Below are 25,650 nucleotides of genomic sequence, written 5' to 3'. Positions count from 1 at the left end.
GATAATACCTAATAGTTTTCCAATGTGGTTGAACATTTTACACTCCCATCAGCAATGTATGAGAACTTCAGTTCCACTACATTAGCAGCAACCCTTGGTACTTTCCACCTGTTTCACTTTAGACATTCTGATGGAAGGTATAGTAGTCTCGCACTGCATTTTAATCTGTTTCTCCAGTGATTAATTAAGTTGAATTTTTCTTAATGTCGGTATTGGCCATTTTACATTCTGTTTCAGGAAGTGTTCACATCTTTTACCTTTTTTCAATAGTTTTCCTGTTTGTTAGAGTTCTTTTAAGAATTAGAAATAATTTTTTTATCTTTAGAGGGGAAGGAAAGAGAGAAGGAGAGAAATACATACAACTCAGTGTATGGTTGCCTCTCCTGCATCCTCTGCTGGGAACTGGCCTACAACCCAGGCATGTTCCCTGACTGGGAATTGAACTGTGATCCTTTGGTTCACAGGCCTGCACTCAATCCACTGAGCTACACCAGCCAGGACAGAGTTCTTTATATATTATACTATATACTCTATATTATATATATTAATATAGAGATGGGGTGAGGGAGAGAGAGAGAACACAAATATATTCTCCCACTCTGTACATTGTGTTTGTATTCTCTTATATGTGTTTTTTGATGAAGGTCTTTTTTGAGGAAGGTCTTAATATTAATAAAACTCAATTTAACACTTTTTATATTTATAGTTATCTCTTTTTGTGTTCCATGTAAGAAATCATTGCCTGCTCCAAGATCATGAGGTTATTCTATGTTTATACTGAAAGTTAAAAGTTATATTATTTTATCTTTCATATTTTGATCTGAATTCACAGAGAACTGATTGTGTGCATGATGTGAGGTCAAAGTCAAGATGTTTTTTTTTCTCATGTGAATATCAGATTAACCCAACACCACTGATTGAAAATGCAAAATACATCTTTCACAAAAACAAGTGGGGGTGGAGACCAGAGGAAGGTGGAGAGGGCTGGGGTGGGTGGGCTTGGATGGGAGTAAAAGGCAGAAAACTGTACTTGAATAACAATTAAGATTAAATTAAATTTAAAAAAATAAAACATGTACTTTGAGCCCCCCCCAAAAAAAGAAAGAAAGAAAGAAAGAAAATGCATCTTTTCCCCATTGTACTGCACTATTAATTTTGGCATAAATTAGATGACCACATATATGTAGTTCNATACATCTTTCACAAAAACAAGTGGGGGTGGAGACCAGAGGAAGGTGGAGAGGGCTGGGGTGGGTGGGCTTGGATGGGAGTAAAAGGCAGAAAACTGTACTTGAATAACAATTAAGATTAAATTAAATTTAAAAAAATAAAACATGTACTTTGAGCCCCCCCCAAAAAAAGAAAGAAAGAAAGAAAGAAAGAAAGAAAGAAAGAAAGAAAGAAAGAAAATGCATCTTTTCCCCATTGTACTGCACTATTAATTTTGGCATAAACTAGATGACCACATATATGTAGTTCTTTTCAGGAACTTCTACATTGTTGGACAGCTGTCTATTCTTGAGACACACTGAGATTTTCCCTACCTTTGAACAAAATTACTAGTGGGAAATACTCATTCTAGAGGCACCAATACTTTTTTTCCTCTCTAGCTCTTAAAAATAAAGTCACATTTCAGGGCTCAGCCTACCAAGGAATTGGAGCATTTCAGAGTTACCTTCAATCTCTCACCTCCACTTTCAGTAGGGCTGGGAGAGCCAAGTTTCTCACAAAGTACCCTCCTGAGGTCCCAGTGGAGACCACTGTCATTTCAGGCGGGCAAGTACCGATGCTCCGCCTACTAAAATGTCTCTGCTGAGTAGCAGCAACAGAGCAACTGCGCCACATTTTCATTCTCGGTTGTGGCACTTCTGGTGATAGTTGTGAGGTTATCACAAAATTAATAGTAACAATAACGTCATGTCTTGTATTTTGTACATTTTCCATCAACAGAGAAACTGTTTCAGCATTTAGACATCTCCCAATCCAAAGAGGACCCCAAAGAGGAAACTATTATTTTGATACTTTCATAGATGCCTAAAATTTTAAAAATGTTATCCAGTGTACATCTCTTGGAAGTGAGTTCCAGCTAGTCTGTGAGACTTCACATGCAGTGGTTTGGGACACTCAGGGTCAGGACACAACTCCAGCACTAAGTGCTCAGAAAGAATGATGACCATGTGCCTGCCTTCAACAGGTGCTTTCTGAAATGCCTCTCACTACATTTCCCACAGAGTCAGGGACACTGACACCAAGATCTGAAGTTCAAAAGGAGAGAAAGAGAAATTACGGAGTGTTAGGGAGGGAAAAAAGACAAAAACCCTTTTATCGCTTACCCAGAAAATAATTTTGCCATTGAAAAAGGGAGTCTAGGAAAATTAGTTTTTAATATTTTCAGTAAATTTTTAATGCTTTAATTAATGTTTTTATTGAAGCAAGCAGTGACTAATTGGTACAGTCTTGTGTGCTGACCTCTGTAAAATTAAGTTTAAGGAATTTATTTGGTCATGTTAAACACACACAAAATGTTCACGAATACTCCACAAACAGAATTTTATTTTTGGTTGGGCCAAAGACAGCTCAAAGAAAAGAATGAGAGGCTATATCTGACATCAAGTTTAAGAACTACAATGGAGACTCTAGTCTTGATTTAAGTAGAATGTTATTTAACTTTGTTAATCTTCATATACAGTTGTTAAATACCTATAGAGAGTTTGGCAGTGTCCTTAAGTAGTGATGGAGAGTATAGTGAAAGCAACTGATTAGAAAAGCTAAACAGTTTGCCCTGGAAGACCTACATAGTCTAGTGTTAGCATTAGATATTAACATTAAGAAAAACCACCCCTAGAAAGTCCAGCTACCAGAAGGTCACTTACAATTACTGTGCATCCTTCTCCAGCTTTCACCATTTCCCTTCCAAAAGCTTCTCCTCTTTAAAATTCTATTTGCTTTTACCAGTGACATTTCAGAGGCCGAGCTTCTCACTGGACCTAAAGTATTTGTCCCCTAAAATCACTTTGTTAAGTTATAGGGAGGTTTGAGGTCAAAGCTTTTCTGAAATAATTTGACAGTGGGGAATGGAGATCAGTCTTTCTCTCCAAATGTGATTACTAATTACTGGTTACCGAAGTGACGTGTATCAACTAGAGCCCTTTAGACAGCTTCACAATTTGCGCTCATGATTTGCATGAACGTGCTGCGAAGGGGGTGTTTCTGAGCAGACAGAATGGCGTCTGGGCACCTGCCAGCTCAAGACAGAGCCGAAGCAGAGGTCAACCTCCATTCACAGCTGTGCTGGCTGCTTCGGACACTCCAGACCCCACTTGTGCTCTTGGGATTAATGGCAGGTGTTTTTCTTCTTCTCTGGCAGAAATCTCACTCTTCTTTCTGAATTGGACCCTCTTCACTGCAAATATGGGTTGAATTGTAAGGAAAAATGTGGGCTACCTTAGTAAACATAAATAGTATTTCAAAATCTGGGAGTTGCAGCTCTTCTCTAAGTCAAAACATTACAAATAAAAGAACACTTTCTTCAATTATTAACTTTTAAAATTAAAGCTGGGTCATTGTTTAAGTTATTTTTGTCTTTAAAATACTGCATGATCTCACCTTTCACTGGAATCTAAACAACAAAATGAAAAAGCAAGCACAATGTAAACAAAGACATTGAGATTGAGGACAGGCTGACAGTGACCAGAAGGGAGAGAGGAGGGGATGATGGGGGAAAGGGTGAAGGGTTTACAGGAACAGTTATAAAGGACACGTGGAAACAGGGAAGGAGGTGGGGAGGGCTGGAGTGTTAGGGAGGGGTGGGGGGGGAGGCAGAAAATTGTATTTGAACAACAATAAGAAAAGCACTGTATTTTATGCTACTTGGAAACTTTAGGTTTAATAATAGCCCTACCGTTAAATACAAAAGCATTATTTTAAAATGTATTAAACTGCACCCTTCAAAGTTGCAAAAAAAGGTATTTTTGCCTTTACAGTAAAAGGGAAAAAATCACGGTATTAACTAAAAGACTGGAAGCAATACAAATCAATGAACTACTTGAATTATAGAGTATTTTTCAATGGCATTTGGTTGCTTCCAATATATTTGTTGTTTAGGAAGAGAATCAGTGATGGTTAGTGAATATTTTAAGATAAAACTTTGTTGCCAAAACATAGTTGAGGTCCACAGAAAGTAAATACAGTAAAATTACTGATTATGAAAGAGTAAATACTGAGTCACAATTTTATATATGACTTTTTTTGGGATTCCTGTTTCCATCTTGTCTGGTCTAGCACATAGGATTAGATCTTTATAATGTCCACTTAAATAAATAAAAATATTTGAAATACTCTTTACAGTTAGTTTGATGTAATTAGCTCTATTTACATAAATTTTAATGGTGTTAACATAGTTTTTATTATTAATGTTGTTACTCGGTAGTTGGAACATTTCTTTCAGAGTACTGTTAGAGCACTCTTATTTTACTACCAAAGAACTTAAAAATTCCAGTGGCAACCTTCAAATTAGCCCCTGTTCAAATGATTTTATGGTAAATTTTTTTTATTTGTACTGAGCTTTTAATTTGAGTCTCCCCAAATTTATTTCTATCAAAATAACTAACTTTTTCATGCTCTATTATCTATTTCAATTAAGTGATAAACCCAAACTAAAAGCACAGTGAGTAAGAGGCAGAACAAATGAGATTTGGGAATATATTGCATTTCAATCTACACGAAGTCGCTGAAACATAGCTGGAAAAGACAGATCCATTCACAGAGGTTGGGTGTCCTAATAAAAGTCTTTCATTCACTGCAGCTGTAAATTTTGCTCACTTTGAACCGGCAAAAGCTGCAGAGGGAGTACTTTTTAAAAGATGGCAATAATAAAAACAAAATTAAATTCTGCTAGAGGTAGAACAAAAATAGAAAAGGAACAAACCCTGGGAATTCTTGGCAGCCGGAGCTGCTGGAATAAGAATGGGGTTATGATTTCTGTCCCATAAATTGTAGGCCATTTTTATTTCTGAAAAATAACAACCCCTTTCTAATTAATCTTTTCACTACAATAGAATTATGAGAACAAGCAAGTTTCGTTTCCTAAGAATTTATGGCCAAACGTTAGCAGGCAGTATGGCTTGGGTCTGGAGGAGCAACACGTAAGTGCAGTTGGTTACACGATTGAAAAAGCACTGGGTTGTGGGAGCGCAGAGGGGAAAGAAGATAGGTGTTCTGCAGTTAAAAAGATGATATTGGAATGGCTTCTTGAAAGTTGGCCAGAGATAAAGGGGACTGGGAGAAGGTGAAGCAGTTTGGGCAGAGGGAAGGAACATGCTTAAGTGTGAAAGGACATCATATTATCCGAGAAAGGTGAGGCGTTCAGAGTGGTAAGAACTAAGTGGCGTGGTAGTTAAGATGGGGAATACTAAGAAAGAGGGACTTGGAAAGGCTGGTTAACAGTACCCAGGTCCCTGGGCCAGATGCCATTAACCAGTTTAACAAGGGAACAACAAGATCAAGTGTGATTCACGGAACTCTGAGAGCACGCAGTGCTATTCTTAGGAAGCTGTTACCTTGGTACAGGAGAGAGACGGCGAACATCTGAATTAAGATTATGACAGTGAGAACACAGGGATGGCTGTAGATTCAGAAGATATGTCTCAGGTAGAACAAATGAGACCAGTTAACTGATTGGTCATGGGGACCATGGGCAGATCATCAACATAGTTTAAGTCCTACTCATTTGAAATTTTACAATTTAGTGCCTTTGCAGAAAAGCATTGCCCTGAAAAGCAAAGCAGTTCAACACAGCAGCTCCAGAGCCAAGAGAACCATACAGAGTTTTAAATCTGTTTTGGGGGGGTGTATGTCAAATCCAAACAGATTGTTGGCAGCTTTGGCTGACCTAATCAGAAATAGCTGTGAGAGAGGAGAGAGACAGAGAGAAAGGAAGAATTCCTCACCATCCCTTTTGGGAAGAAGGAGCATGGATGATAACGATACGTGGCGGCCACACTGGGCAGCCACACTCTGTGGCCCCCAGGCAGAGGCCATCCTTCTTTGGTGTTAACTTAGGAATGAAGTAAAGCTTTATTAAATTTCCTTTCTTTAACTTTTTAGATTGCAAACTGAGAAGGGGCTTACTATATTTTAAAAGCCAGCACTGCCCTAGTCTTTCGAGGACCAAGAAGACAGAGCCTGCCACTTGGCCGTTCCCTAGAAGCAGAGCAGAAGCTCCGTGGTCACCGGCTGTTTGGTGTGTGTGGTCCACCCCCCCAAACACTGCATTATCAGTGTGCAGTCTCCCAGGAAGAAAGGAAATGGGGAGTATCCGGTCCTCCCTTGTTCAAGTAGAACACAATCTTACTGATTGTAAGGTATCTGCCTGCTCCCTGTGTCTTTGACTGGGTCATTGCGCCAGTAAGACAGACACTCTTATACCGCACATCCATGAAGAAACTGAATTTGGTACCATGGTGTTCACCTGAAACTGCACAAAATCATACTGCAGATAGTAGTAACAATGGAAGCATCGAGTGTTGACTTGAAAAATAGGGACCTTAGCTATTTAATGTGGATTAATCTACCTCACTTCTGCATACAGTGTTTTATGCAGTAAGCATAGCTTTTCCTCCAACTAAAATGTGAACATGTGTTCTTCCAAGTATATACTTCAACCTTGAATTCATATATACAGTTTTCTGCTTTACTGGCATATAATTTTTAGGGTCATTTCTTTCCCAAAGCACCATTTTTGTTTGTTTGTTTCATAGACGTTCAACTTTGCAAATAACTTCAGCGATTAGCATGTAAATTCTAAACTTTTTATGAAAAATCTGACCTGAAAATGTAGAAGTTCCTGTCTATCCTGTCTATCAAGGTGTGCGTGTACACGTGTGTATGGTTGGTTGTATATGATTTTTTTAATGCTTTGGAAAAAGTAAAAAATAGAAAGTAAGAGTATAATTTGGGGGGATTTGAAAGTCAAGTATACATAAAATAAAGTATCCTGGTGGTTAAGTGCTCACACTTCGGAGTCACCCAGATCCAGACTGAAATCCTGGCTGTGACAGCCTCCATGAGCCCCAGTTTCTTCTTCTGTAAAAGGGGAAAACAGCGCAGTGCCTTTGCAGAAAAGCCAAGGCACTTTGCTTGCCATTCAGCTGCAATGAAACACTGTCATGGAGCAATCTGCAGAATGCCTGCTCGCCCAATGACAGCGATTATTAGGTATATACTCAATATTTTTTTTTAGATTTTTATTTATTTATCTTTAGAGGGGAAAGGAGGAGAGAGGGAGAGAAATATCAATGTATGGTTGCCTCTGGTGCGTCCCCTGCTGGGAACTGGCCTGCAACTCAGGCATGTGCCCTGACTGGGAATCGAACCACAATCTTTTGGTTTTCAGGCCTGTGCTCAATCCACTGAGCTACACCAGTCAGGGCTCATACTCAATATTTTTAATAATGTTAATATTTTAAGTACAGTAAACATAACATTTCTTTTTCAGATACTGGGTCTGAGGGTGAAGAAAATAAATATATTGGTTTCTTAAAATCAAAAGGCAATGTGGTGAGGAACGTGTTAGGTGGGTGGTTGAAAATGTTGGAGAATATGCACATTTAATAGAATTTACCTCTATCTTCAGGGATTTTTACCAAACAACACAATATGAAACAAAAACATTTTATTGTAGTTCTAACCACATTACCTCAACGACTAAACAAGACTAAACTTTAGGCCCTATATCTACAGCTACTCCTAGAATATAGTAGGTCCTCAATCAATTTTTGCCAAATTAAAACGCCAAAATTAAAAGAATGCGATAAAACTCTCAGTGCTCAAAACAGCAACACATTAAGAATTATACAAGAGCCAGATCCAATGTGGCTGGAAAAGAACCACATTTATTTAAAGTCTCAAATTTTGCTAAGGTAGGGGAGGGAATTATAGCTATGAACAGATTTATGGCTTTCGACTTTACACCTTTCACTCGTCACTGAAGATTAAAAGAGATTAAGAAGGAAAAGCGGTAGATACAAACAGAAATTTAAAATACCCCAAACAGCCCCACTTACTGTGAAACAAGTTTTTACAGCTATTATTTTCTAGGCATTTTCGTTGGTGAGATTGTAAGTACCAGTTCTTTCGTGGTGTCAGTTTGAGTCCTAAACAAGGACTAGATGTGCCCATGACCAATCTCAAACTGTAAGCAGCTGCTGTAAGGAAACAATTAGTGCGGTCTAACACTAAAAGAAAATTTAAAAAACCAAACATTAAAAAGGGACTTTCAAAAGTAAGGCTGATGTAGCTCGACGGAGTTAAAAGCTTATAAAACAGCAGGAATCAGGGAAACTCACTCTGGCTTTCTTTTCTAACACAATACAAATTAAATACAGCCAAATTGCTGTTCCTGCCAATCAAAGCCAAGGGAGCCTCTCTCCAGCATCATTCCTTGTCTCCGAATGTTTTCAGGGGTTGCTAAAACTCTTTTTGTTTAACTTTGCATTTTTAACTTATTTTCAAGAGGTCAAATAAAATGAACTCCACGGTGAAAGATATGGAATCCTAAACATTCCTTTTGTCGAAAGAAAAGTATCGACTTGCTCTAGAAAAGCCCACAGTGGCCCCTGTGATTTCCCTGCAAATAGTTTAAACTATCCTACAATACTCCCAGTGTCCTCGATATAATTAAAATGTATTCAGAGGTACATGTGTCTTTAAACTTGGGTTTAATTTATGATCGCCTATTTCAGCATGTTCCTAAATAATGCCCCACATCACTTTGCCCACTTAGGCCCTATAACCACCTAAGAAAGCCTGATTGGAAGGTCAGTTTGATTCTTTGCTTCATTTGCATTTTCTCATGGAGCAACATTGGTTTTGAGAACTGAGCTCAACACAGGGTGAAGGCGGGATGTCCCTGAGTCTAAGAAGCTATGCAGAAGGAATGAGAAAACACTCTCAGATGAGGCTAGGAGGGCCTGAATCCCAGGGTTTATCTATGATTCTCAAGCTTCCACTGCAAATCAGAATCCCAGTCTCCCTCTTCGTCCACTGATGGCTGAAAAGATCAAAAGTTTTTAATGTAAGCTTCCATGACTACCAGGCTCTCTGACTCAAGATTTTTCTGTGTCTTCACCCTCCTCTCTCTGAGGAGTGAAGACCACACTGTACCTGTCTGCCTCTCACCTCCTCTCCAGTCTTGCCCTGCTGTTTATCGTTTCTGTCACTCATCTCTTCCACCATTACGGGTCCCTCAGATTCTTCCCTTGGTCTCTACCCATGGTCATTCACCCTCTCCTAAGGTCAGAGGGGAAGAAACGTCACCTTGGCCCTCTATTCCCTTCTCATAGTAAGTCCTAACCTTAGTCTTACTATTTTCATCAAACTCTCACAAATTATAGATTGGTCACAGAAAGAAAGGAAACTGGGTGTGAGAAAAGCAGAGGTAGCTGAGTGGATGTCCTATTTTTTACAGTCTGGTTTTGGGGAAAATAAAGTAACACGGGCTGAAATACACAGTGGTATTGGGGGTGTTTCTCTCCTTTAGGCAGAAGAAAGCTAAGCTACGGGAAGGGAACGTGCACAGCTGGTCCTCAGGGCAGGAAAGGGGTTGCCCTGTGCTACCTTAAAACTGAGCAAACAAGAGCTTTGGGGAGGTGGAGTTGACAAAGTTCATAAATGTCAGGACTGCCCAAATTTGTGTCTAAACCTTTTGTCTTTTCACTTTACTTCCTTCATCAGCTCTCAAAGACACTCTCAAGGCTTTACCTATTACCTGACTTATATCCTAAATTCCTTTCCAGGCTGCAGTCCTGCATTCCCAACTGCTCACCAGATGTCTCAGCCAGATACGCCATCATCAGCTCAACACAGCCTTCTCAAACCACGCTTCTTGATTTCTGCTTCAAGCCGGTCAGGACTCCCGACTTGCCTGTTTTTGTTAGACGCACCACTACTCCTCCAAGCCTAAACGCTTAGGGTTATACATGAGTCAGTAAATGGACTCTACTGTCAAGTCCTGTAGATTTAATCCTCCACAATGTCCCTTAAATCTTCTTTTTCATGTTTGTTGCTGGCACCTTGTTCCTGGAAAATAGGACCGGTCTAAAAGCCTCTCCTGGGCTTCCCTTATTCTACTCAGTCCTACACACTTTTGTCAAATTATGTTTTCTAAAGCACATTTCTGAACATATTCCCCAGCTCAGAAAAAGCCCAGGGCCCATTTTCAATACACAGCGAAAAAGGTGTTGGAGGAAATGATCCTCCACGGATGCAAAAGCTGTGAGGTGACAGGTTGTAGGGAACCCGCCCTATCCCACTGGACCTGCTGATTAGTCAAAACCACTAGGCGCCTCTCGATGCAGTGAACTAGGAAGTATAACACACCTTTGTAAGAGTCTTCCTAAAAGCTGAACCAGAGTCTAATCAAACTTTCACATGACTCTTAGTTTACAAGAAATACTGAAGGAAGGGGAGCAAGTTAAGCATCACCACAAGGAAGCCATTAGACCAGAATGTGGGTCACTCCATATATAGGAAAAATGTCCTGGAAAAATTGATGGTATGACCAAAATAAAAAGATGACAAGTGTGGAGTGAAAGAGATTGAAGAGTTATCGCAATTAAATGCCAATTGTGAGCTTTGTGTCTTGATTCAAGTGAAGCATCTGTAAAGAGACACCTTTGAGACAGTCAGGAAAATTTGAATATGACTGAGTGTAGAGATATTGAAGAATTATTGTTAGTTTTAGCAAGGTTGATAGAAAATAATGGTTTTGTTTTAGAAAGGCCCTACCAGTAAGAGATTCATACTTCAGTACTTATATATGAAATGACATGATATCCAGGTTTCATTTTTAAATACAACAGCCAAACAAAATAAAATAAGAAAGGGAATCATAAAATAAGATTAGCCATTGATAATTCTCAAAGCTTGGTGATAAGTTTAGGGTACTTTCTGATAATATTTTCTCTACCTTTTGAGAATGTTTAAAAATTCTCCAAAGAAGTAGTGATATCATCTAATATTTTATTTTAGATGACCCTTCAGATTCCTACCAAATAATGTGTTAACTTCTGTCTGTATGCAAAGTCAATCCACTCTGCTCCTTTCTTTTCTTGCCGCATGCCCTTCCTGCTGCTGCCCCAGCTCCCCTAAGGATCCTCTCCTCCAGTAAACCGTGAATACCGCCAGGTGCTCTCAGAACGCCTCTCACTCTTGTCACTCTCCGAGTCTTTGTTTATCCCATTCTTTCTGCTAAATAAACATCAATTATCATTTTGCTTGGAATAACATATAGCACACCTCTCCTGAAACCTCTGATCTAGAAACCTGAGCTCTGGAACATGAACAAGAGTAGAAATTTGAGTTTCTGAAAGCAATGTCAGTCCTTGAATTTAAAAGTCCCGTCTCCTGACCTCTCTTCTCAACCTCATCTGACTCCCTATTGAATCATTTTCCCTATTTTTTGTAAAGATTTTATTTATTTACTTTTAGACAGAGGGCAAGGAAAAGTGAAAGAGAGGGAGAGAAACATCAATGTGTGGTTGCCTCTCACATGCCCTCTACTGGGGACCTGGCCCACAACCCAGGCATGTGCCCTGACTGAGAATTAGACCAGTGACCCTTTGGTTCACAGGCCGGTGTTCAATCCACTGAGCTACACCAACCAGGGTCCCTATTTCTTTAACTCCTCAGCATCTGTGAATTCTTTCTAGAACTTAGCTCATCCAGCTAGGTAGGTTTAAGATTTATGCTTCATACTAAACTATAAGGGCCCTTAAGGGCAGGAAGAGAAGTACATGGGAAAATGTAACAAACATGACTTTGGAACTTTTAATTTGTACCAGTACATGACCTTGGGAAGATCACTTAATCTCTCTGAGCCTTGGTTTCTACATCTGTAAGATGGAACACACAATAATCATCTCATATGGGAGTTGTAGGAAGTAATTAAAATAACATATGGCCTTCCATAAATATTATTTCCCTTCTTCCCTTTTCTAATTCAAATATCTAGCCTTGCACCTTATACATGGTGAGTATCCAATATAATTATCTATTATCTATTAATAATAAATATATTAATAGATTTTATGTAACAGAGGTCTCTAACAAGACATCAGAGCCAAAATTAGCATTCCCCGAATAGCCTGTTGACAATTAAGAATTCACAGATATGTATCTGTATGTCCAACCTGCTTCCAGTTAATACTTATGAAGACATATTTGATTTCAGCTAGAAACTGTGCCTTAGAAGTCACTGCGATTTCTCATTGTTAACTCATACTCTAGTTCGCAAGAGTTAAGACTAACAGCAAAAGGAATAAAACAGCTTCACACAGTCTCTTAAAGATAAAGTGAGCTCTATCTAATGAAAGATTTTTTCCTCACACCTCAAACATGGACAGATATTTTTGACTCCTATCTCCCTTCTGCCTACGACTGCCAATTTTTAGAGTATTATTCTATTTCGCTCTCCGCACATTTTCAATACTTAGTCACTCCTAGAGCCATGGCAGCACTGCTTTGAAAACCACCAGCCTACTAAAGTCACTGAAGTTACTAATTGCAAACCCACTGACAATAGTTCATGTGGCTGCCCACTGCTCTGGCAGTGCTTTGTTCTGGGTCGTTTACTACCTGATAGGCTTTCCCCCCACCTCTTTCTCTCCTGTACTTCATAACAAACCCTTCCTCCACCCATGACTTCTCTTTTTCTCCACATAATCCACACACTTTCTCTGGGCATCTCACTCATTGCCATAATTTCAGCTACTACTTACCTACTCCATATCCATTTCTCCAGGACGGTGCTCCTGCCCACTCTACATTTCATCCTGGATGTCTTGTTCCATCTCAGATCGTGATACCCAGCACGTAGATCCTGGTCAGTTTTCTTTGTAGTAAGTTGTACACATTCAGGGTCCTGGCCACCCAAGTTGAGACTTTGTGTGAATTGGATGAGTACATTTTCCTCCAGACAGATGTAGCCCTGTGCCAGGGTTCAAAGCTTGGCAAGTGGTGCAGTAGCGGGATCTCAGACTTCACCTTGCCCTTGGCTGAGCAGCCTTGTGCAGTATACAGCCTGCGCTAATGTAAATGGTCACCCTGAGTTTTCTGAAGGAGGAACATTACCTTCAGAAACTCAAAGTTCTGCTATGTTTAATTTTTCCAAATAATTCTATAGCTCACACTGCCAGGTAAGAGGTTGCGGGGAAGGTGTGCCACAACTATTCTCAGCAAAATAATATTTGATGATACTTATTCAGCTATATCTGTTGAAGATGCATCATCTTTGGTTTGTCTTCAGCTCCATGCAGTTTTATAAAGAACAGATAATTCATTCATTCACTCATTCATTCTACCCATCCACTCCCCTCTCTTTTGGCACCCATCAAGTTGTTCTCTGTATCTATGGCTCTGTTTCTGCTGTGGTTTGTTTGTTTATTTTGTTTTTTAGATTCCACATATAAGTGAAATCATATGGTATTTGTCTTTCTTTATCTGACTTAACTTAGCAATAATGTGCCCTCTAGGTCCATCCACGTTGTCTCAAATGGAAAGATTTCATTCTTTTTTATTGCCGAGTCACATTCCATTGTGTGTGTGTATCACATCTTTTTTATTCATTCGTCTATTGATGGATACCTAGGTTGCGTCTATATCTTGGCTATTGCAAATAATGCTGCAATGGACAAAGGGGTATACATCTTTTTGAATTAGTGTTCTAGATTTCTTTAGATAAATAAATATCCAGAAGTAGTATTGCTTGGTTGTATAGAAGCTCTCTTTTCAATTTTTGGAGGCATCTCCACTCTGTTTTCCATAGTGGCTGCACACATTTGCAATCCCATTGAGATTGTGCAAGTGTTGTCTTTTCTCCACATCCTCACCAACACTTCTTACTTATTGATTTTCTTATGATAGCCACTTTGACATGTGTTAGGGTATACACAGATTATATATCTATTAAGGGGTTAATATCAAAATACATAAGGAATTTATACAAATCAACACCAAAAAGACCCCTCACAATCTAATTTAAAAAATGGTCTGGGGCCCTGGCTGGTGTGGCTCAGTGGATTGAGCTCGGGCCTGCAAACCACACGATTGCGGTTCGATTCCCAGTCAGGGCACATGCCTGGGTTGCGGGCCAATTCCTGTCAGGGGACTCACGAGAGGCAACCATGCATTGATGTTCCTCTCCTTCTCTCCTTCCCTTCCTCTCTAAAGATAAATAAATAAAATCTTTAAAAAAATGGGCTGGGGGCCTGAATAAACATTTCTCCAAAGAAGACATGCAGATGGTCAACAGACATATGAAAAGATGCTCAACATCACTAATCATTAGGAAAATGAAAGTCAACTCTATGTATTTCTATAAAGACAATATTTATCAAATATGAATTACTGTGATAGATTCTGCCTGATCTAAGATCTTAAAAATAAGTAACACTTAATATACTGAACATTTGAAAAAATAAATCTGAAGTATAAAGGCTCACTTCAGGTTTCTTAGCTTAGGGGTGTAAAAGAGTCTCCTACAGTCATTAAGTTTAAATGTGGTCTATCCAAAAAACAGAAGGCAGAACAAGATGTTTCTGGAGCTATTGCTTTACCTTATCGCATTTACCTTATTTTATTTCACAGCCATTCCTCCATATGAATCTCTACACAATATAAGAAATATATTCTATGTTAAAAGTATGGTATCAATTGAATATGACTAGAGATATTTAATGAGAAAATAAATTTAGCCTATTAAGAATTTTGGTTATGATATCAAAAATTTTAAACATACATGTGAAATTATATATATATATATATATATATATATATATATACACACACTATATACTTAAGAAAATTTACAAATAAAAATATAAAGTTTAAAATATTTCAAACTAAATCTACTTCACTGAAAAATATTTCTAACTATAAGTCTTTGCTGTCTTTAGAAAGAATTAGATATACTTAGAAATGTGCTCATAAATATCTTTTAGTAGAGAATTCTATATAATAAGCATAAAACAGTGGTAATCACTTTTTATAAATTTCTTGATTTTAAGAGAGAACTAGCTACCCTAAACCTCTATATGCTAACCCAGCAGATGGAGTACCACTATAAAGGCAACATGTCTTTATGGCTCTGTCCCTGTGTGAGGACTTATGTGCAAAGCCATGTACATATGCAAGCAGGCCTTTAATAGTAACACTCATGTACCATACACTGTCCTAAATGCTTCATTAAGTCATGTATTAAATCAATCCAACCATCCTGATTCTGCAGCTAAACACCAAAGGAGAAAAAAGATAACTTGCCTATAGTTACACAGTTTGTAAGTGGTGGGCCAGGATTTAAATCCCTGTCCACCCACGGAGCCACCCCTTCACCTTATTCAATGTATTTCAGGTGCTGCTTTTCAAAATAGTCTGCCCAAAGCTGGTATTTTCAATTGCTTTGGTCATTTCATTATTGGATGAATATAAAATCTTTAAATTTGAATTAAAGTTATGCAATTAGTCAACAACAATTTATTGTGCATTTTCTATATATCAACATTATATAAAGGTACTGAGAGAAAAATGAGTAGAAAGTTCAGGAAATAATAACAGCTTCAACATATGTAAATAAAAATTGGATTAACTTTATTAATGAAAAGCTATGCGTTATTCACCTGTATTCAGGCAGAATTAAAAGGAATACATATGATAGAAAACAAGGCATAAAATTGGCAATAAATGTTCTTCAGTTAATGTCAGTGGAAAAGAATTAAAAGCTTTGAAAATGATATTATACCATTTCAATATAGAGATGATGAGTGTAAAAATAAAGAACTATGGATTCTAATAAAATAAATGAGCTATTAAGCTACATGTATCCTTAAAGATATAAGCTATTTATAGTACAATGGAGTCTTTCATATCATATTAACCACTTAATAAAATATCTTTAAAAATCTAAGATGCGAAGAGTTTAATAACCATTCTCTTTGCCATCTAACCACTACACAAAATACAGATAAAGGGAAATGATAATGCACTATCAAAGCTAGCATGACTGATTAACGATCGCTGGTTTAATATGATAGCTTTGCACACTGGAGAGCATAGATGTCCTCTGCCTGCCCCACGGCAGGCCATCCAGGCCAGAAAGGAGGCCGGACTGGGACACAAACATGAAATACAGGAACTGCTAGTGGTAGGTTAGAAGGAGCTTAGCATATAATTAAAAACATATGAATAGAAAGTTAAAAACTGCCCCAAAATAGCAGTACTGATTCCTTATAAGGCACACACAGCTTGATCTTTGAAAATTTTAGTAAAATGTTGTAAAATGGTAATGACAATGTCAGAACAAAAAAAAAGCAAAAAGGCATTTGGGGGAAGAAAGCACAATGATTGACATCTTCCACTTCTTTTCAAGTGCGTCTAAAAAATACAAATGGAAGCCACACGCCTCTGTGTGCAGTTGTCTGATGCTTGCTTGTGGTTTTCTCTTACATTTTTTTCTCACTGAGTAATACAGAATTACAACACACATGCCGCTTTAGTACTTCAAATTCCTAAAGGAATTGTATCTCCTTTATGTTCACATGCAACTCCAAAGGGGAGTTATAAGGAGGGCTTTTAAAGTCTAAACATTGTATGCCAAAGAAATGTCTTGTATGGAAGGGGTAACTTTCATTTAATAAAATGCTTCCACTATTGAATATACTGATGGAGTAATTTTGTCTGAAAAAAAGGTTGGAGTATTTTTCTGAATACTGATGGAGTAATTGAATATACTGATGGAGTAATTTTGTCTGAAATTACTGATAGAGTAATCGAATATACTGATGGAATAATTTTGTCCTGTACTGAATATACTGATGGAGTAATTTTGTCTGAAAAAAAGGTTAGAGTATTTTTCTGAAGTGTGTGAGATGACATCCTGAGAAGGTTTAAAAAAAACTAGTTTCTATAATTTGTGTGTTAAATTTTTTATTAGTGAGAGAATATTATTGTGGCATTACACACAACCACTATGAACTGCCTTCTTTTATTATCTTGATTATTAAGAATCAAAGCCAAGCCTTGAATCTTACAAATAAATTGTTACCAATAAAACAATGCATCATAAGTATGATTGTGGCTTAATGCTGTCTGTTTATTTTCACCAAAATTAAATGCCAATACAAATAAACTGTGACGTAAAAGGAAACAGAGGTATCCACACTCTCCAAGCCTTGTGGGAGTGAGATATTAAAATTGATAAAGTTCAGCAAAATCTCAGAGCTTAGAAACCACAGAGACCTGCTTTAAATGGTAGTACTGATGCGGCATTTAGAACTATGAACAGCTTCTCTCGTCCTCGGCTTTCTTTTCCTCGAGGTCTTGGATCTACCACTCTCAACTCAATAGCATTTGTTGGACTTCTATGTAAAAGGAGCTATGTCGAGTCTAGCAGAGGATACTAACAATGAAATAAAATATAGATTCCTCTCTGGAAGATCATAAAAGCTAGTAGTAGAGAAAAGATACTCATAAATTACTGCAATACAACAGAAGGAGGAAAAGGGAAGGAGGGAAATATTATTTACTGAGTGCATGTCTGGTAGTAGGCACCAAGTCAGAAGTTATACGTCTACTATCTTAGTTTAATCCTCAAATTATCTGTTGAGATAAGACATTAATATCTCTGCTTTGCAGAGAGGAAAATGAGACTCAGTGACTGAGTGACCTGCCCAAGATCACAGAGCTTATCAGAGCTAGGATTTGAATTATGATCTGTCTGCCTCTCCTGTCTATGTCCTCCTATTTTTAAGGGTAAAGTAATATAAAAAGATGTACAGATAAGGTGCTNTCTGGTAGTAGGCACCAAGTCAGAAGTTATACGTCTACTATCTTAGTTTAATCCTCAAATTATCTGTTGAGATAAGACATTAATATCTCTGCTTTGCAGAGAGGAAAATGAGACTCAGTGACTGAGTGACCTGCCCAAGATCACAGAGCTTATCAGTAGAAGAGCTAGGATTTGAATTATGATCTGTCTGCCTCTCCTGTCTATGTCCTCCTATTTTTAAGGGTAAAGTAATATAAAAAGCTGTACAGATAAGGTGCTCTGGGGTTCAGGAAAAGGGAGAAACTTAGTTCAGCTCAGGGAGCATGAAGACATCCATGGAAGAAGTGGTGGGTAAATATGAAAGGCGATCCTATTTGGATGTGTGGAAACTGAGTGTATCTGGGGGCTAAGAAGGAAGCAGTTCTAGAGAAAAGACTATATTCTAAGAGAAGACAAATGAAGAAAAGCAGATTTAAAGGAAAGAAGTAGATGGTTTGATTTGGCTTAGATGAAGCACCATGTCCAGAGAGAGTATTAATGAAAAATTAGCAGGAGATTGGGCTGAAAACACAGGCCAAAACAAAAGATTCGAATGACAGGCAAGAAACTAGATTTTATTCCATTCTAAATGGCAATTACAGTGAGACTCAAAGTTTTAGGGTGATAAGAATGATACATCAGAACCACGATAGAAAAACCTTTATCTGGCAGGCATATATAGGGTGACATCGGTTGATGCTACACTTACTTAGTCCCAGTTCTCATCTTCATCATAGAGACAGGAAAATGTTACATTTCCTGACTCATTTTCCTTGCACCAATGACTGGCCTAAAAGGCATGTTTTCGCAGTGTGCAGAATGGCAATGGGGAAGTCAGGGTCAAAAAAATGGACACATAAAATCCTGTCACGTGGGCAGTGAGCTAGAGGGATGTAATTGCCCTGTCGGCCATTAGCAGGGTTGCACAGAGCATTAGCACCATGGCTCTTAACACCTGGGAGTAGAGAGAAAAGGAAAAGGAGCACATGAGAGTAATACAAAAAAGGCATGCAGGAGTGGGGAGCCAGAAAAGGAATCAGTTACTGGAACAGGGGTGCCCGGATATTGACAGAAACCAATGACAAGAAATAAAGCATGGCACCAGGACCACACTTAGCACCAGACATTGATCCTCAGACACCTGCGTGTTGGAAAAGGGCTCTTTTAGGACCTCATGTTTAGTGCCCTGATTGAACCTGGGGATTTCCCAGATGTGGAGATGCAGGTGCAGTTAAAGGCATCGTCAGATGGTGGGTCTTTGAGAATTGACAGGACTTCATACACTGACTATTCATAGTAAAAGAACTATCAAAGGAACAGAGCTGAGTCTGTCTTGAGCACCACGATTTCACAGCATTGTCATTGTGCCTTGTACACAGTAGGAGCTATATCAATACTTGAGTAATTGAATTGAATTATGATAATATGAATTAGTGAAGAAATATCAGTGTGATTGCTCTTAATTTTGCCCCACCTTCAAATAATTATTACCTCTAGTTTGAAATACAAACGCTTGTCTGTCTCTTTTATAATTTCTTTTCCTTCTTTCTTCCCTTACATTCAGTTGTTGATTTTTCTGTTAACCCAACCGGTTTTTCAAGTCTTTGTGATATTTACTCTGTCCCATCCCTTTTTTTTTGCTTATTTTTTTAAAATTTTTATTCAAGTATGGATTTTTCTGCCTTTTACTCCCATCCCAGCCCACCCCCAGCCCTCCCCACTTCCCTCCCATTTCCACTCCCCCCCATTGTTATTGCCCATGTGTCCTTTCTACTTGTTCCTGCAAACCCTTCCCCTTTTCCCCTGAAAATCCCCACCCTTTTTTTAAGAATTTGATTTCCGTTATTTCAGTAGATTCACAACATCCTCTCCATTTGTGTCCCTGCCTCTGTTCCCATCTTAACCACAGCTGCTAGAATTGCCTTTTTCTTTCTAACACCCATTCACCATCTCCTTTCCCTTGTCAAGAACCATTTTCTCACCCATTTAGGTAAATGCAAAGACTTACTGCCCTTCCCCAAGGCCTTTTTTTGTATTCAGCTTCATTCTGTCACTGCAACAAGGTTCACTGCCATTTAGCTCTGTGGTCTTCAAAATTGTTTAAAAATCTAATTCAAATTGATCTCGGCTGTCTTCAACTTCAGGAAAATGAGCACTCCCCTCTTTTGATGTAATAGACAGTTTTCCTTTTTACCATTGGTCTACAAAATAAACCCTTATTAATCTGGAAGTCCTTACTAAAGGACTGTGATATCAAAGAAGGAAAATTGAGTGCTTCACTCTCTAAGGAAGAGTTCTGCACTGTGTAAGAAATAATACTGTGAATAAATGATGTGGGAATATTCACCCTATCCAGGAAAACTCTCACGGACATGAACAAGTTGCCAACTATAATTCTGCCCCAATTTTTTATGAACTTGAAAGGATGTAGAATTTCTCTACTCAGACATGTATAAGTTTTTTGTAAGTTGGTTGTTTGAAAATCTGATTGTATCTTCTCAGAGGAATCATACCATAGATGCAGTTTATTCTCCCAGCCCACTCCACAGAAGCCTATTCATAATATATCTTTAAAACATTCTTATTATACAATAGACACAGTATTGGTGCTACTCTTGATGGAAAAATCCACTGAAAGTTGGAATTTGGGACTTTAGAAGTGTATCTCTCACAACACTAACAAGTCACAGGGAGTGTGGATTTTCAGTGAGGCAGGTAGTACAGCTAAGGGTCATCCCTGGGTGACGTGGTTGTGACTGGGCGGGGGGTGGGGTTGGAGGACTAGTTAAGAGAACTTATTTGGAGAAAGCTTGTTTAGAGGGCAAAAGGAGAGAGGATAAGAAGGTAAAGAAAAAGTTTTGCACTGTCTGTGCCCTTGCCCTTCCCCTTCCCCACAGTGAACAATGTGTCCGAAGGAGACACAGAGATGGGAGAGGAACAGGATCAGCAGGGAAGGAATGTAGGTAAATTTGTTATATTGAATCATGTATACACACATAACAAAAAATAAGTTATGAAGAGTTTTAGCTCAGAAGTCTTATAAAATCAGGGAAACTGAAAAAGTTGACATTTTAAGAAAAAGTAGATATCTTTTTAAGTCACCAAAAAGATATTGGGGAAAAAGAAGACATACTTGAAATTATAAATTCTGTTTGTTATATACACAGTATATGAACAAAATCACTCTTAGTGATCCAAATAACAAAACATGGACACTTTAAGAGAAATTTGATCAAATAAAAGAAAACTTTGAATCATTTAAGAACCCATTATAATTTCCTAAGTTACATTTTAAATGTACATTGACTGCTTTTTCACTATATATAACTTATAAATCTGTATGAAATAAATTTAATGTATAGTTTATATACATGTACCCAAGGAAAAAGTAGATTTATGGTAAGGTGTTATTGTACATATGGAATACTGTAATTCCAATGTATATATTGATAATCACATCTAATGCATAGGTCATTTCTAAATACTTATAGTTTTAGTTAGATAATTTTTTTTCTTGGAGTTAAAAACCTAATTTAAGGTCCACATTTTATTTTAAAGAATTCCAAGATTAGATTAGGGGCTGGGGAAATAATATACTATAATAGGTAAACAGGAAAAATAAAAATATAGTTGGAAAGGAGCCTACATATATATAAATTGATGTGTACTTTACAAAAAGCTCAGCACAAAGTTAATAGTCAAGTACTAAATGAATAACTTCACTAATAATCATTTAACTCAAATCCCAAAAATGGAAGTTTCTTTTGAAAAATATGATAATGATGCAGACACAGAGTGGGTCGGAGAGACACAACAACAAAACTCTGTCTTTCACGCTTCACACAGTACAAGGGTATTTCTTGGCTTGGCATTTCCCCTCTTCCCTATCCTTGCTGACCCCACTGTTTTCCGCTGGCTGTGACGTGAGGAAGACATTTTGAACGGAAGGACTGTGTGATTTGAGTGCCCTCTGAAGGCAAACTGGTGGCCACAATGAAGGAAAACCAAAGCAGGTCACCATTTGAAAATGCCATTCCCGTCCCACTCGAAAGTTTCCAAATTTCTCAAGTATAGGTCATTATGTAGATTTTATTTTTCTGAAGAGCCACAGTAAATATAAGATGTGATGTAAAAGTATTCTGAAATGTCCTGGTATACTTTTTAAATCTCAGCTACAGTGATCCAGAATGTTCCCAGTTCTGTCCATCTTTGGCTTCCTGTACTGGTTCACCATCTTTCTTCTGCTCATTAACTGTAGCTGTACACTCAAGATTTACTATGACCTTGATCTTTGTATAGTAATGCTTTTTAACATCTCATTAACTAGTATGCTTTTAATGCTATATTTTTATTCCATCTCCAAATCTTTATATGTATATCTGAACTTCCCACTCTTTGTTTTGTTGCTGGGACACTTGTCCTTAGATGTGGTAGCAGGTGTAGGTGTCAACCCACACCATTGCTGCCTTCAAGAGAGTGAGAGAATACAGGTCCCATCTGTCCCGACAGCTTTCAGCATTCCTCCAGCAGCTGGGTTGTGCTAGACCTTCTGGGGACAGGTCACAAGTCCCAGGGAGTTAACACCCTAGCACAGCTCTCAACAGTGAAGGCAGGTAAACCAGTGGATAAACACATCCATTTCCCTGCTCCTCAGTAGTCTCTCATACGTTCTTCAGCGGGATGGAACCCCTGTTGTCCACAGCAAGAACCTGCTCATTAGTGCATCTATTTTCTGGCTTTCTTGCTCTCCCTCCTATTTTCCCACTTCCTCACCAAGCTTCCTGGGATAATCTCCCAGATAAATTATTTATGCTCAGATCCTTACCTTCAGAACTGCTTTAGGGTAAGGGGAGGTGATGCAGGCTAAGAGAGAGGTCCCTTTACAACTTAAGAAAAATCACAAATATTGAGAGTATTCTTTGATGTGAATATAAATTAATCACAGGTCAAAGTTTTTCTCATGAGTGTAGTGTGAAAAGAACTGCTCTTTGAAGTATATAGAGTTTTTGTTTGTTAGACATCCTTAATATACAGAGCTCATAAAAAGCATAAATAATATTCTTTTGATCTAATATGAAATTAGCACACAAAAGACAATTTATGATATGACTAACAAAGGCACCATGAAAATCATTTATTGATCAAACAATCTCAGATAGAAATAGCATTCTGTATGTTGAAAGAGAAGTAAGGCAAACTTAAAAAATAGTTGTGCTGGTTACAGGCATTATGGTGTTGAGGGTGAAACATTAATAATGTTATTTCTTTCTCTATAGCTTCCTACAGACTACAATAAGCATTCATATTAAACTTCTTGGTTTTTACTAACTCTTTAATTCTGACAACTCCCTCCTTTTATACTTTCATCTTTATACACATTCCTCCCCTTCCTAAAATTTCCTCATTTTCTTCAACATGATTTAGGGCTAAAAGATTTTCTGCCAACTGCATTCCCATTTAATTATAAATCATGTCTTCAGCAGTTGGTTTATATTGAAAATGAAGGACGAATTCAATATCTGTCTATAATGAATCAAAAGTGGCTGGTAGGATCACAGTCCACATAATCAGAGTGTGTGTGGATTTACAACAACATTATTAGTACATGATTAATCAGTACCTAATGTGAACCAGCTCATACCCGACATCTACTAAGTCATTGTGTCTTACATTAAAGTCCTGTGGCTCTGTTTCAGATCAGTTAAGAGTTTTGCTTTATATGACAGTACATTGTTAAACTTGCCATCTGGTCCAACAGCTGACACGGCTCATACAGCCCTGAAGAGGCCCGAAAGCTTTACTCCTGGGACATATTTGGTCTACTGTGTGGGGTCATGATTGCTGGCTCACAGCTTTTTTATATCCTTTGAAAAGAATTACAGAAACCGCCACACTGGAAAAATCTTCAATTGGAATTAATTTGTTAGGAAGGAGTTCGCTTACCTGAGGACCAGGCTGACCCTGAAATTGAAAAAAAGGAAAAAAGAGAAACAGTTACAAATATTTTTCTGTAAATATTTTCACTATTAAAACTCAAACTAGCTCTGAAAATCGTTTCAAAATATTTCTGAAGATAAACAATACCCAACTACTGATAAACTACTTTGTGGTTTTAAAATCATGTTTTATCTTAATATTTTTACTCTCTGCCATATTACCTAAAATCTGGATGGTACGGTCCATCACATGTAACTCCAAAACAACTCAAGGGTTTCAGTATCTCTAGAATTCAGTTGCAGAAAGAGAAGGCAAAGGAGAAGCACACCTCATGTGATCGTAGTGCATGGGTTGGTTAAAGGGAGCGTCTGCAGGCACAGACAATTTCTATGAGCTACATAGTCAAAGATGGCACAGGGTTAAGAAGGAAGGAGGCAGCTATCTTAGTTTTACAACTCACCAAGTCTTTGGATTTCTCATTGTTTCAAAAATATTTTAAGTCGATTAAAAAAACAAACATCTACCTCATATTCTGCATAATCCAACCTAAGTGCATTCTGAAAGGACAGGAGAGGTTTGGGCTCAGTGAAGTGCATCCTAACTGCTCACACAGTCAGTAGATTATGTAACCTCTGGCCAACCTAATTCATTCTGAATGTCACTTTCTTGTGGTGTAAGCTGATAAAAATTTCCAAGCAGCATAATAGTAAAGGCTTCTCACTAAGAGAAAATCAGCTGTGAATGAAACTCTTGATTACATATCACCTCCTTAAAATCTCCAGTTGGGTCTTGTGTAAGTTGAGATGGAAGAAAAAGTTCACACTGAATTAATGAATCTTAAAAAATAAATTAATTATGCACAATCTCATTGCATGAGATACACATCACTGGGTACTATTCAGGAAAGCATGGAGCTAATATAGTTCCCAGAGAAGTCTATCTCTTTTAGTCTCTTCCTAAGCTTAGAATTTTTTTTAGGTACTTGTCTGGCTGGGGATAGAACGGATGATTTTCAAAAGCTTTGTCTGAAAGTGTGGTTGGCCAGATTTTGTCTACTCCAACCAGAAGGAAGCTAAACCAAGCTGCTATGGGAGTAACTCACTCCACTCCTGAACTCTTTAGTGGTGGAGAGGGAGAAAGGGAATGATATTCATTAATTCCTCACTGAGTACCAGGCACTTGGGATTTGTTACTCTGATTAGTGTGTAACTGCTCGCATTTTACAAATGAAGAAACTGAGGCTAACAGAAATAAGTGAAAAATCACACAGTTTTAGGTGGAGAGCTAACATTTAAACCAAATCTGATTCTGAAGTTCATGCATTTTCTACCAGCTCATTCTGTCTTCCAGTCTGAAAATTTAAGAAAAAAGACAGGGAGTTGCTCAGATCAACAATGATACCCCAGCACTCTTCAGGTGCATGGACACAACACCTCCAACCAGAGCTCACTACAGCGTGAATCTCTGCTTCCAGATGTCAAACTCAGACCGGCAGGCACCAGACTCTTAACCAATACTTGCATGGAAGCCAGGTCAACAAAGATTCTTGCGGGGTACAGAAAGGTTCTTGAGGGGAACAGACGGCCCTAGTATCAGCTCTAAACACGGAAAACCTACAAAAGCGGGCTCCCCACTTACATGTAAATATGGATCTTCCCAGATCCATGTAATAGGTGAAATTGCAACACATGCTCATTCTTGCCTGAACTTTAGATGTTTTAAGCTTCGATCTTTCTGAAATTTATAACCACTGCAAATTCAGAAATGTGAACATTTATAGAACCTTAGAACACACTACATTTCTTATATGTTTTTGTGTGAGCTCAAATGTAGGATTCTCTATATTCAGAGAGACT

At 38.1% G+C, this 25,650-nt stretch overlaps 1 protein-coding gene across 1 annotated transcript in view; it reads right to left on the bottom strand.

Annotated features, from left to right (window-relative positions):
- COL25A1 (collagen type XXV alpha 1 chain) overlaps positions 1-25,650 on the bottom strand; it is a 483,313-nt gene that overhangs the window by 147,750 nt on the left and 309,913 nt on the right. The window contains 1 exon segment of the mRNA XM_037031923.1: positions 23,801-23,818. Coding sequence (XP_036887818.1) covers positions 23,801-23,818 — 18 coding nt within the window.

Source organism: Sturnira hondurensis, unplaced genomic scaffold, assembly GCF_014824575.4.
Source record: "Sturnira hondurensis isolate 20B ecotype Veracruz unplaced genomic scaffold, ASM1482457v3 Scaffold0021214, whole genome shotgun sequence".
Lineage (NCBI taxonomy): Eukaryota > Metazoa > Chordata > Mammalia > Chiroptera > Phyllostomidae > Sturnira > Sturnira hondurensis.
Note: the sequence above shows the minus strand (reverse complement) of the source record. Positions and strands in the feature narration are given on the sequence as shown.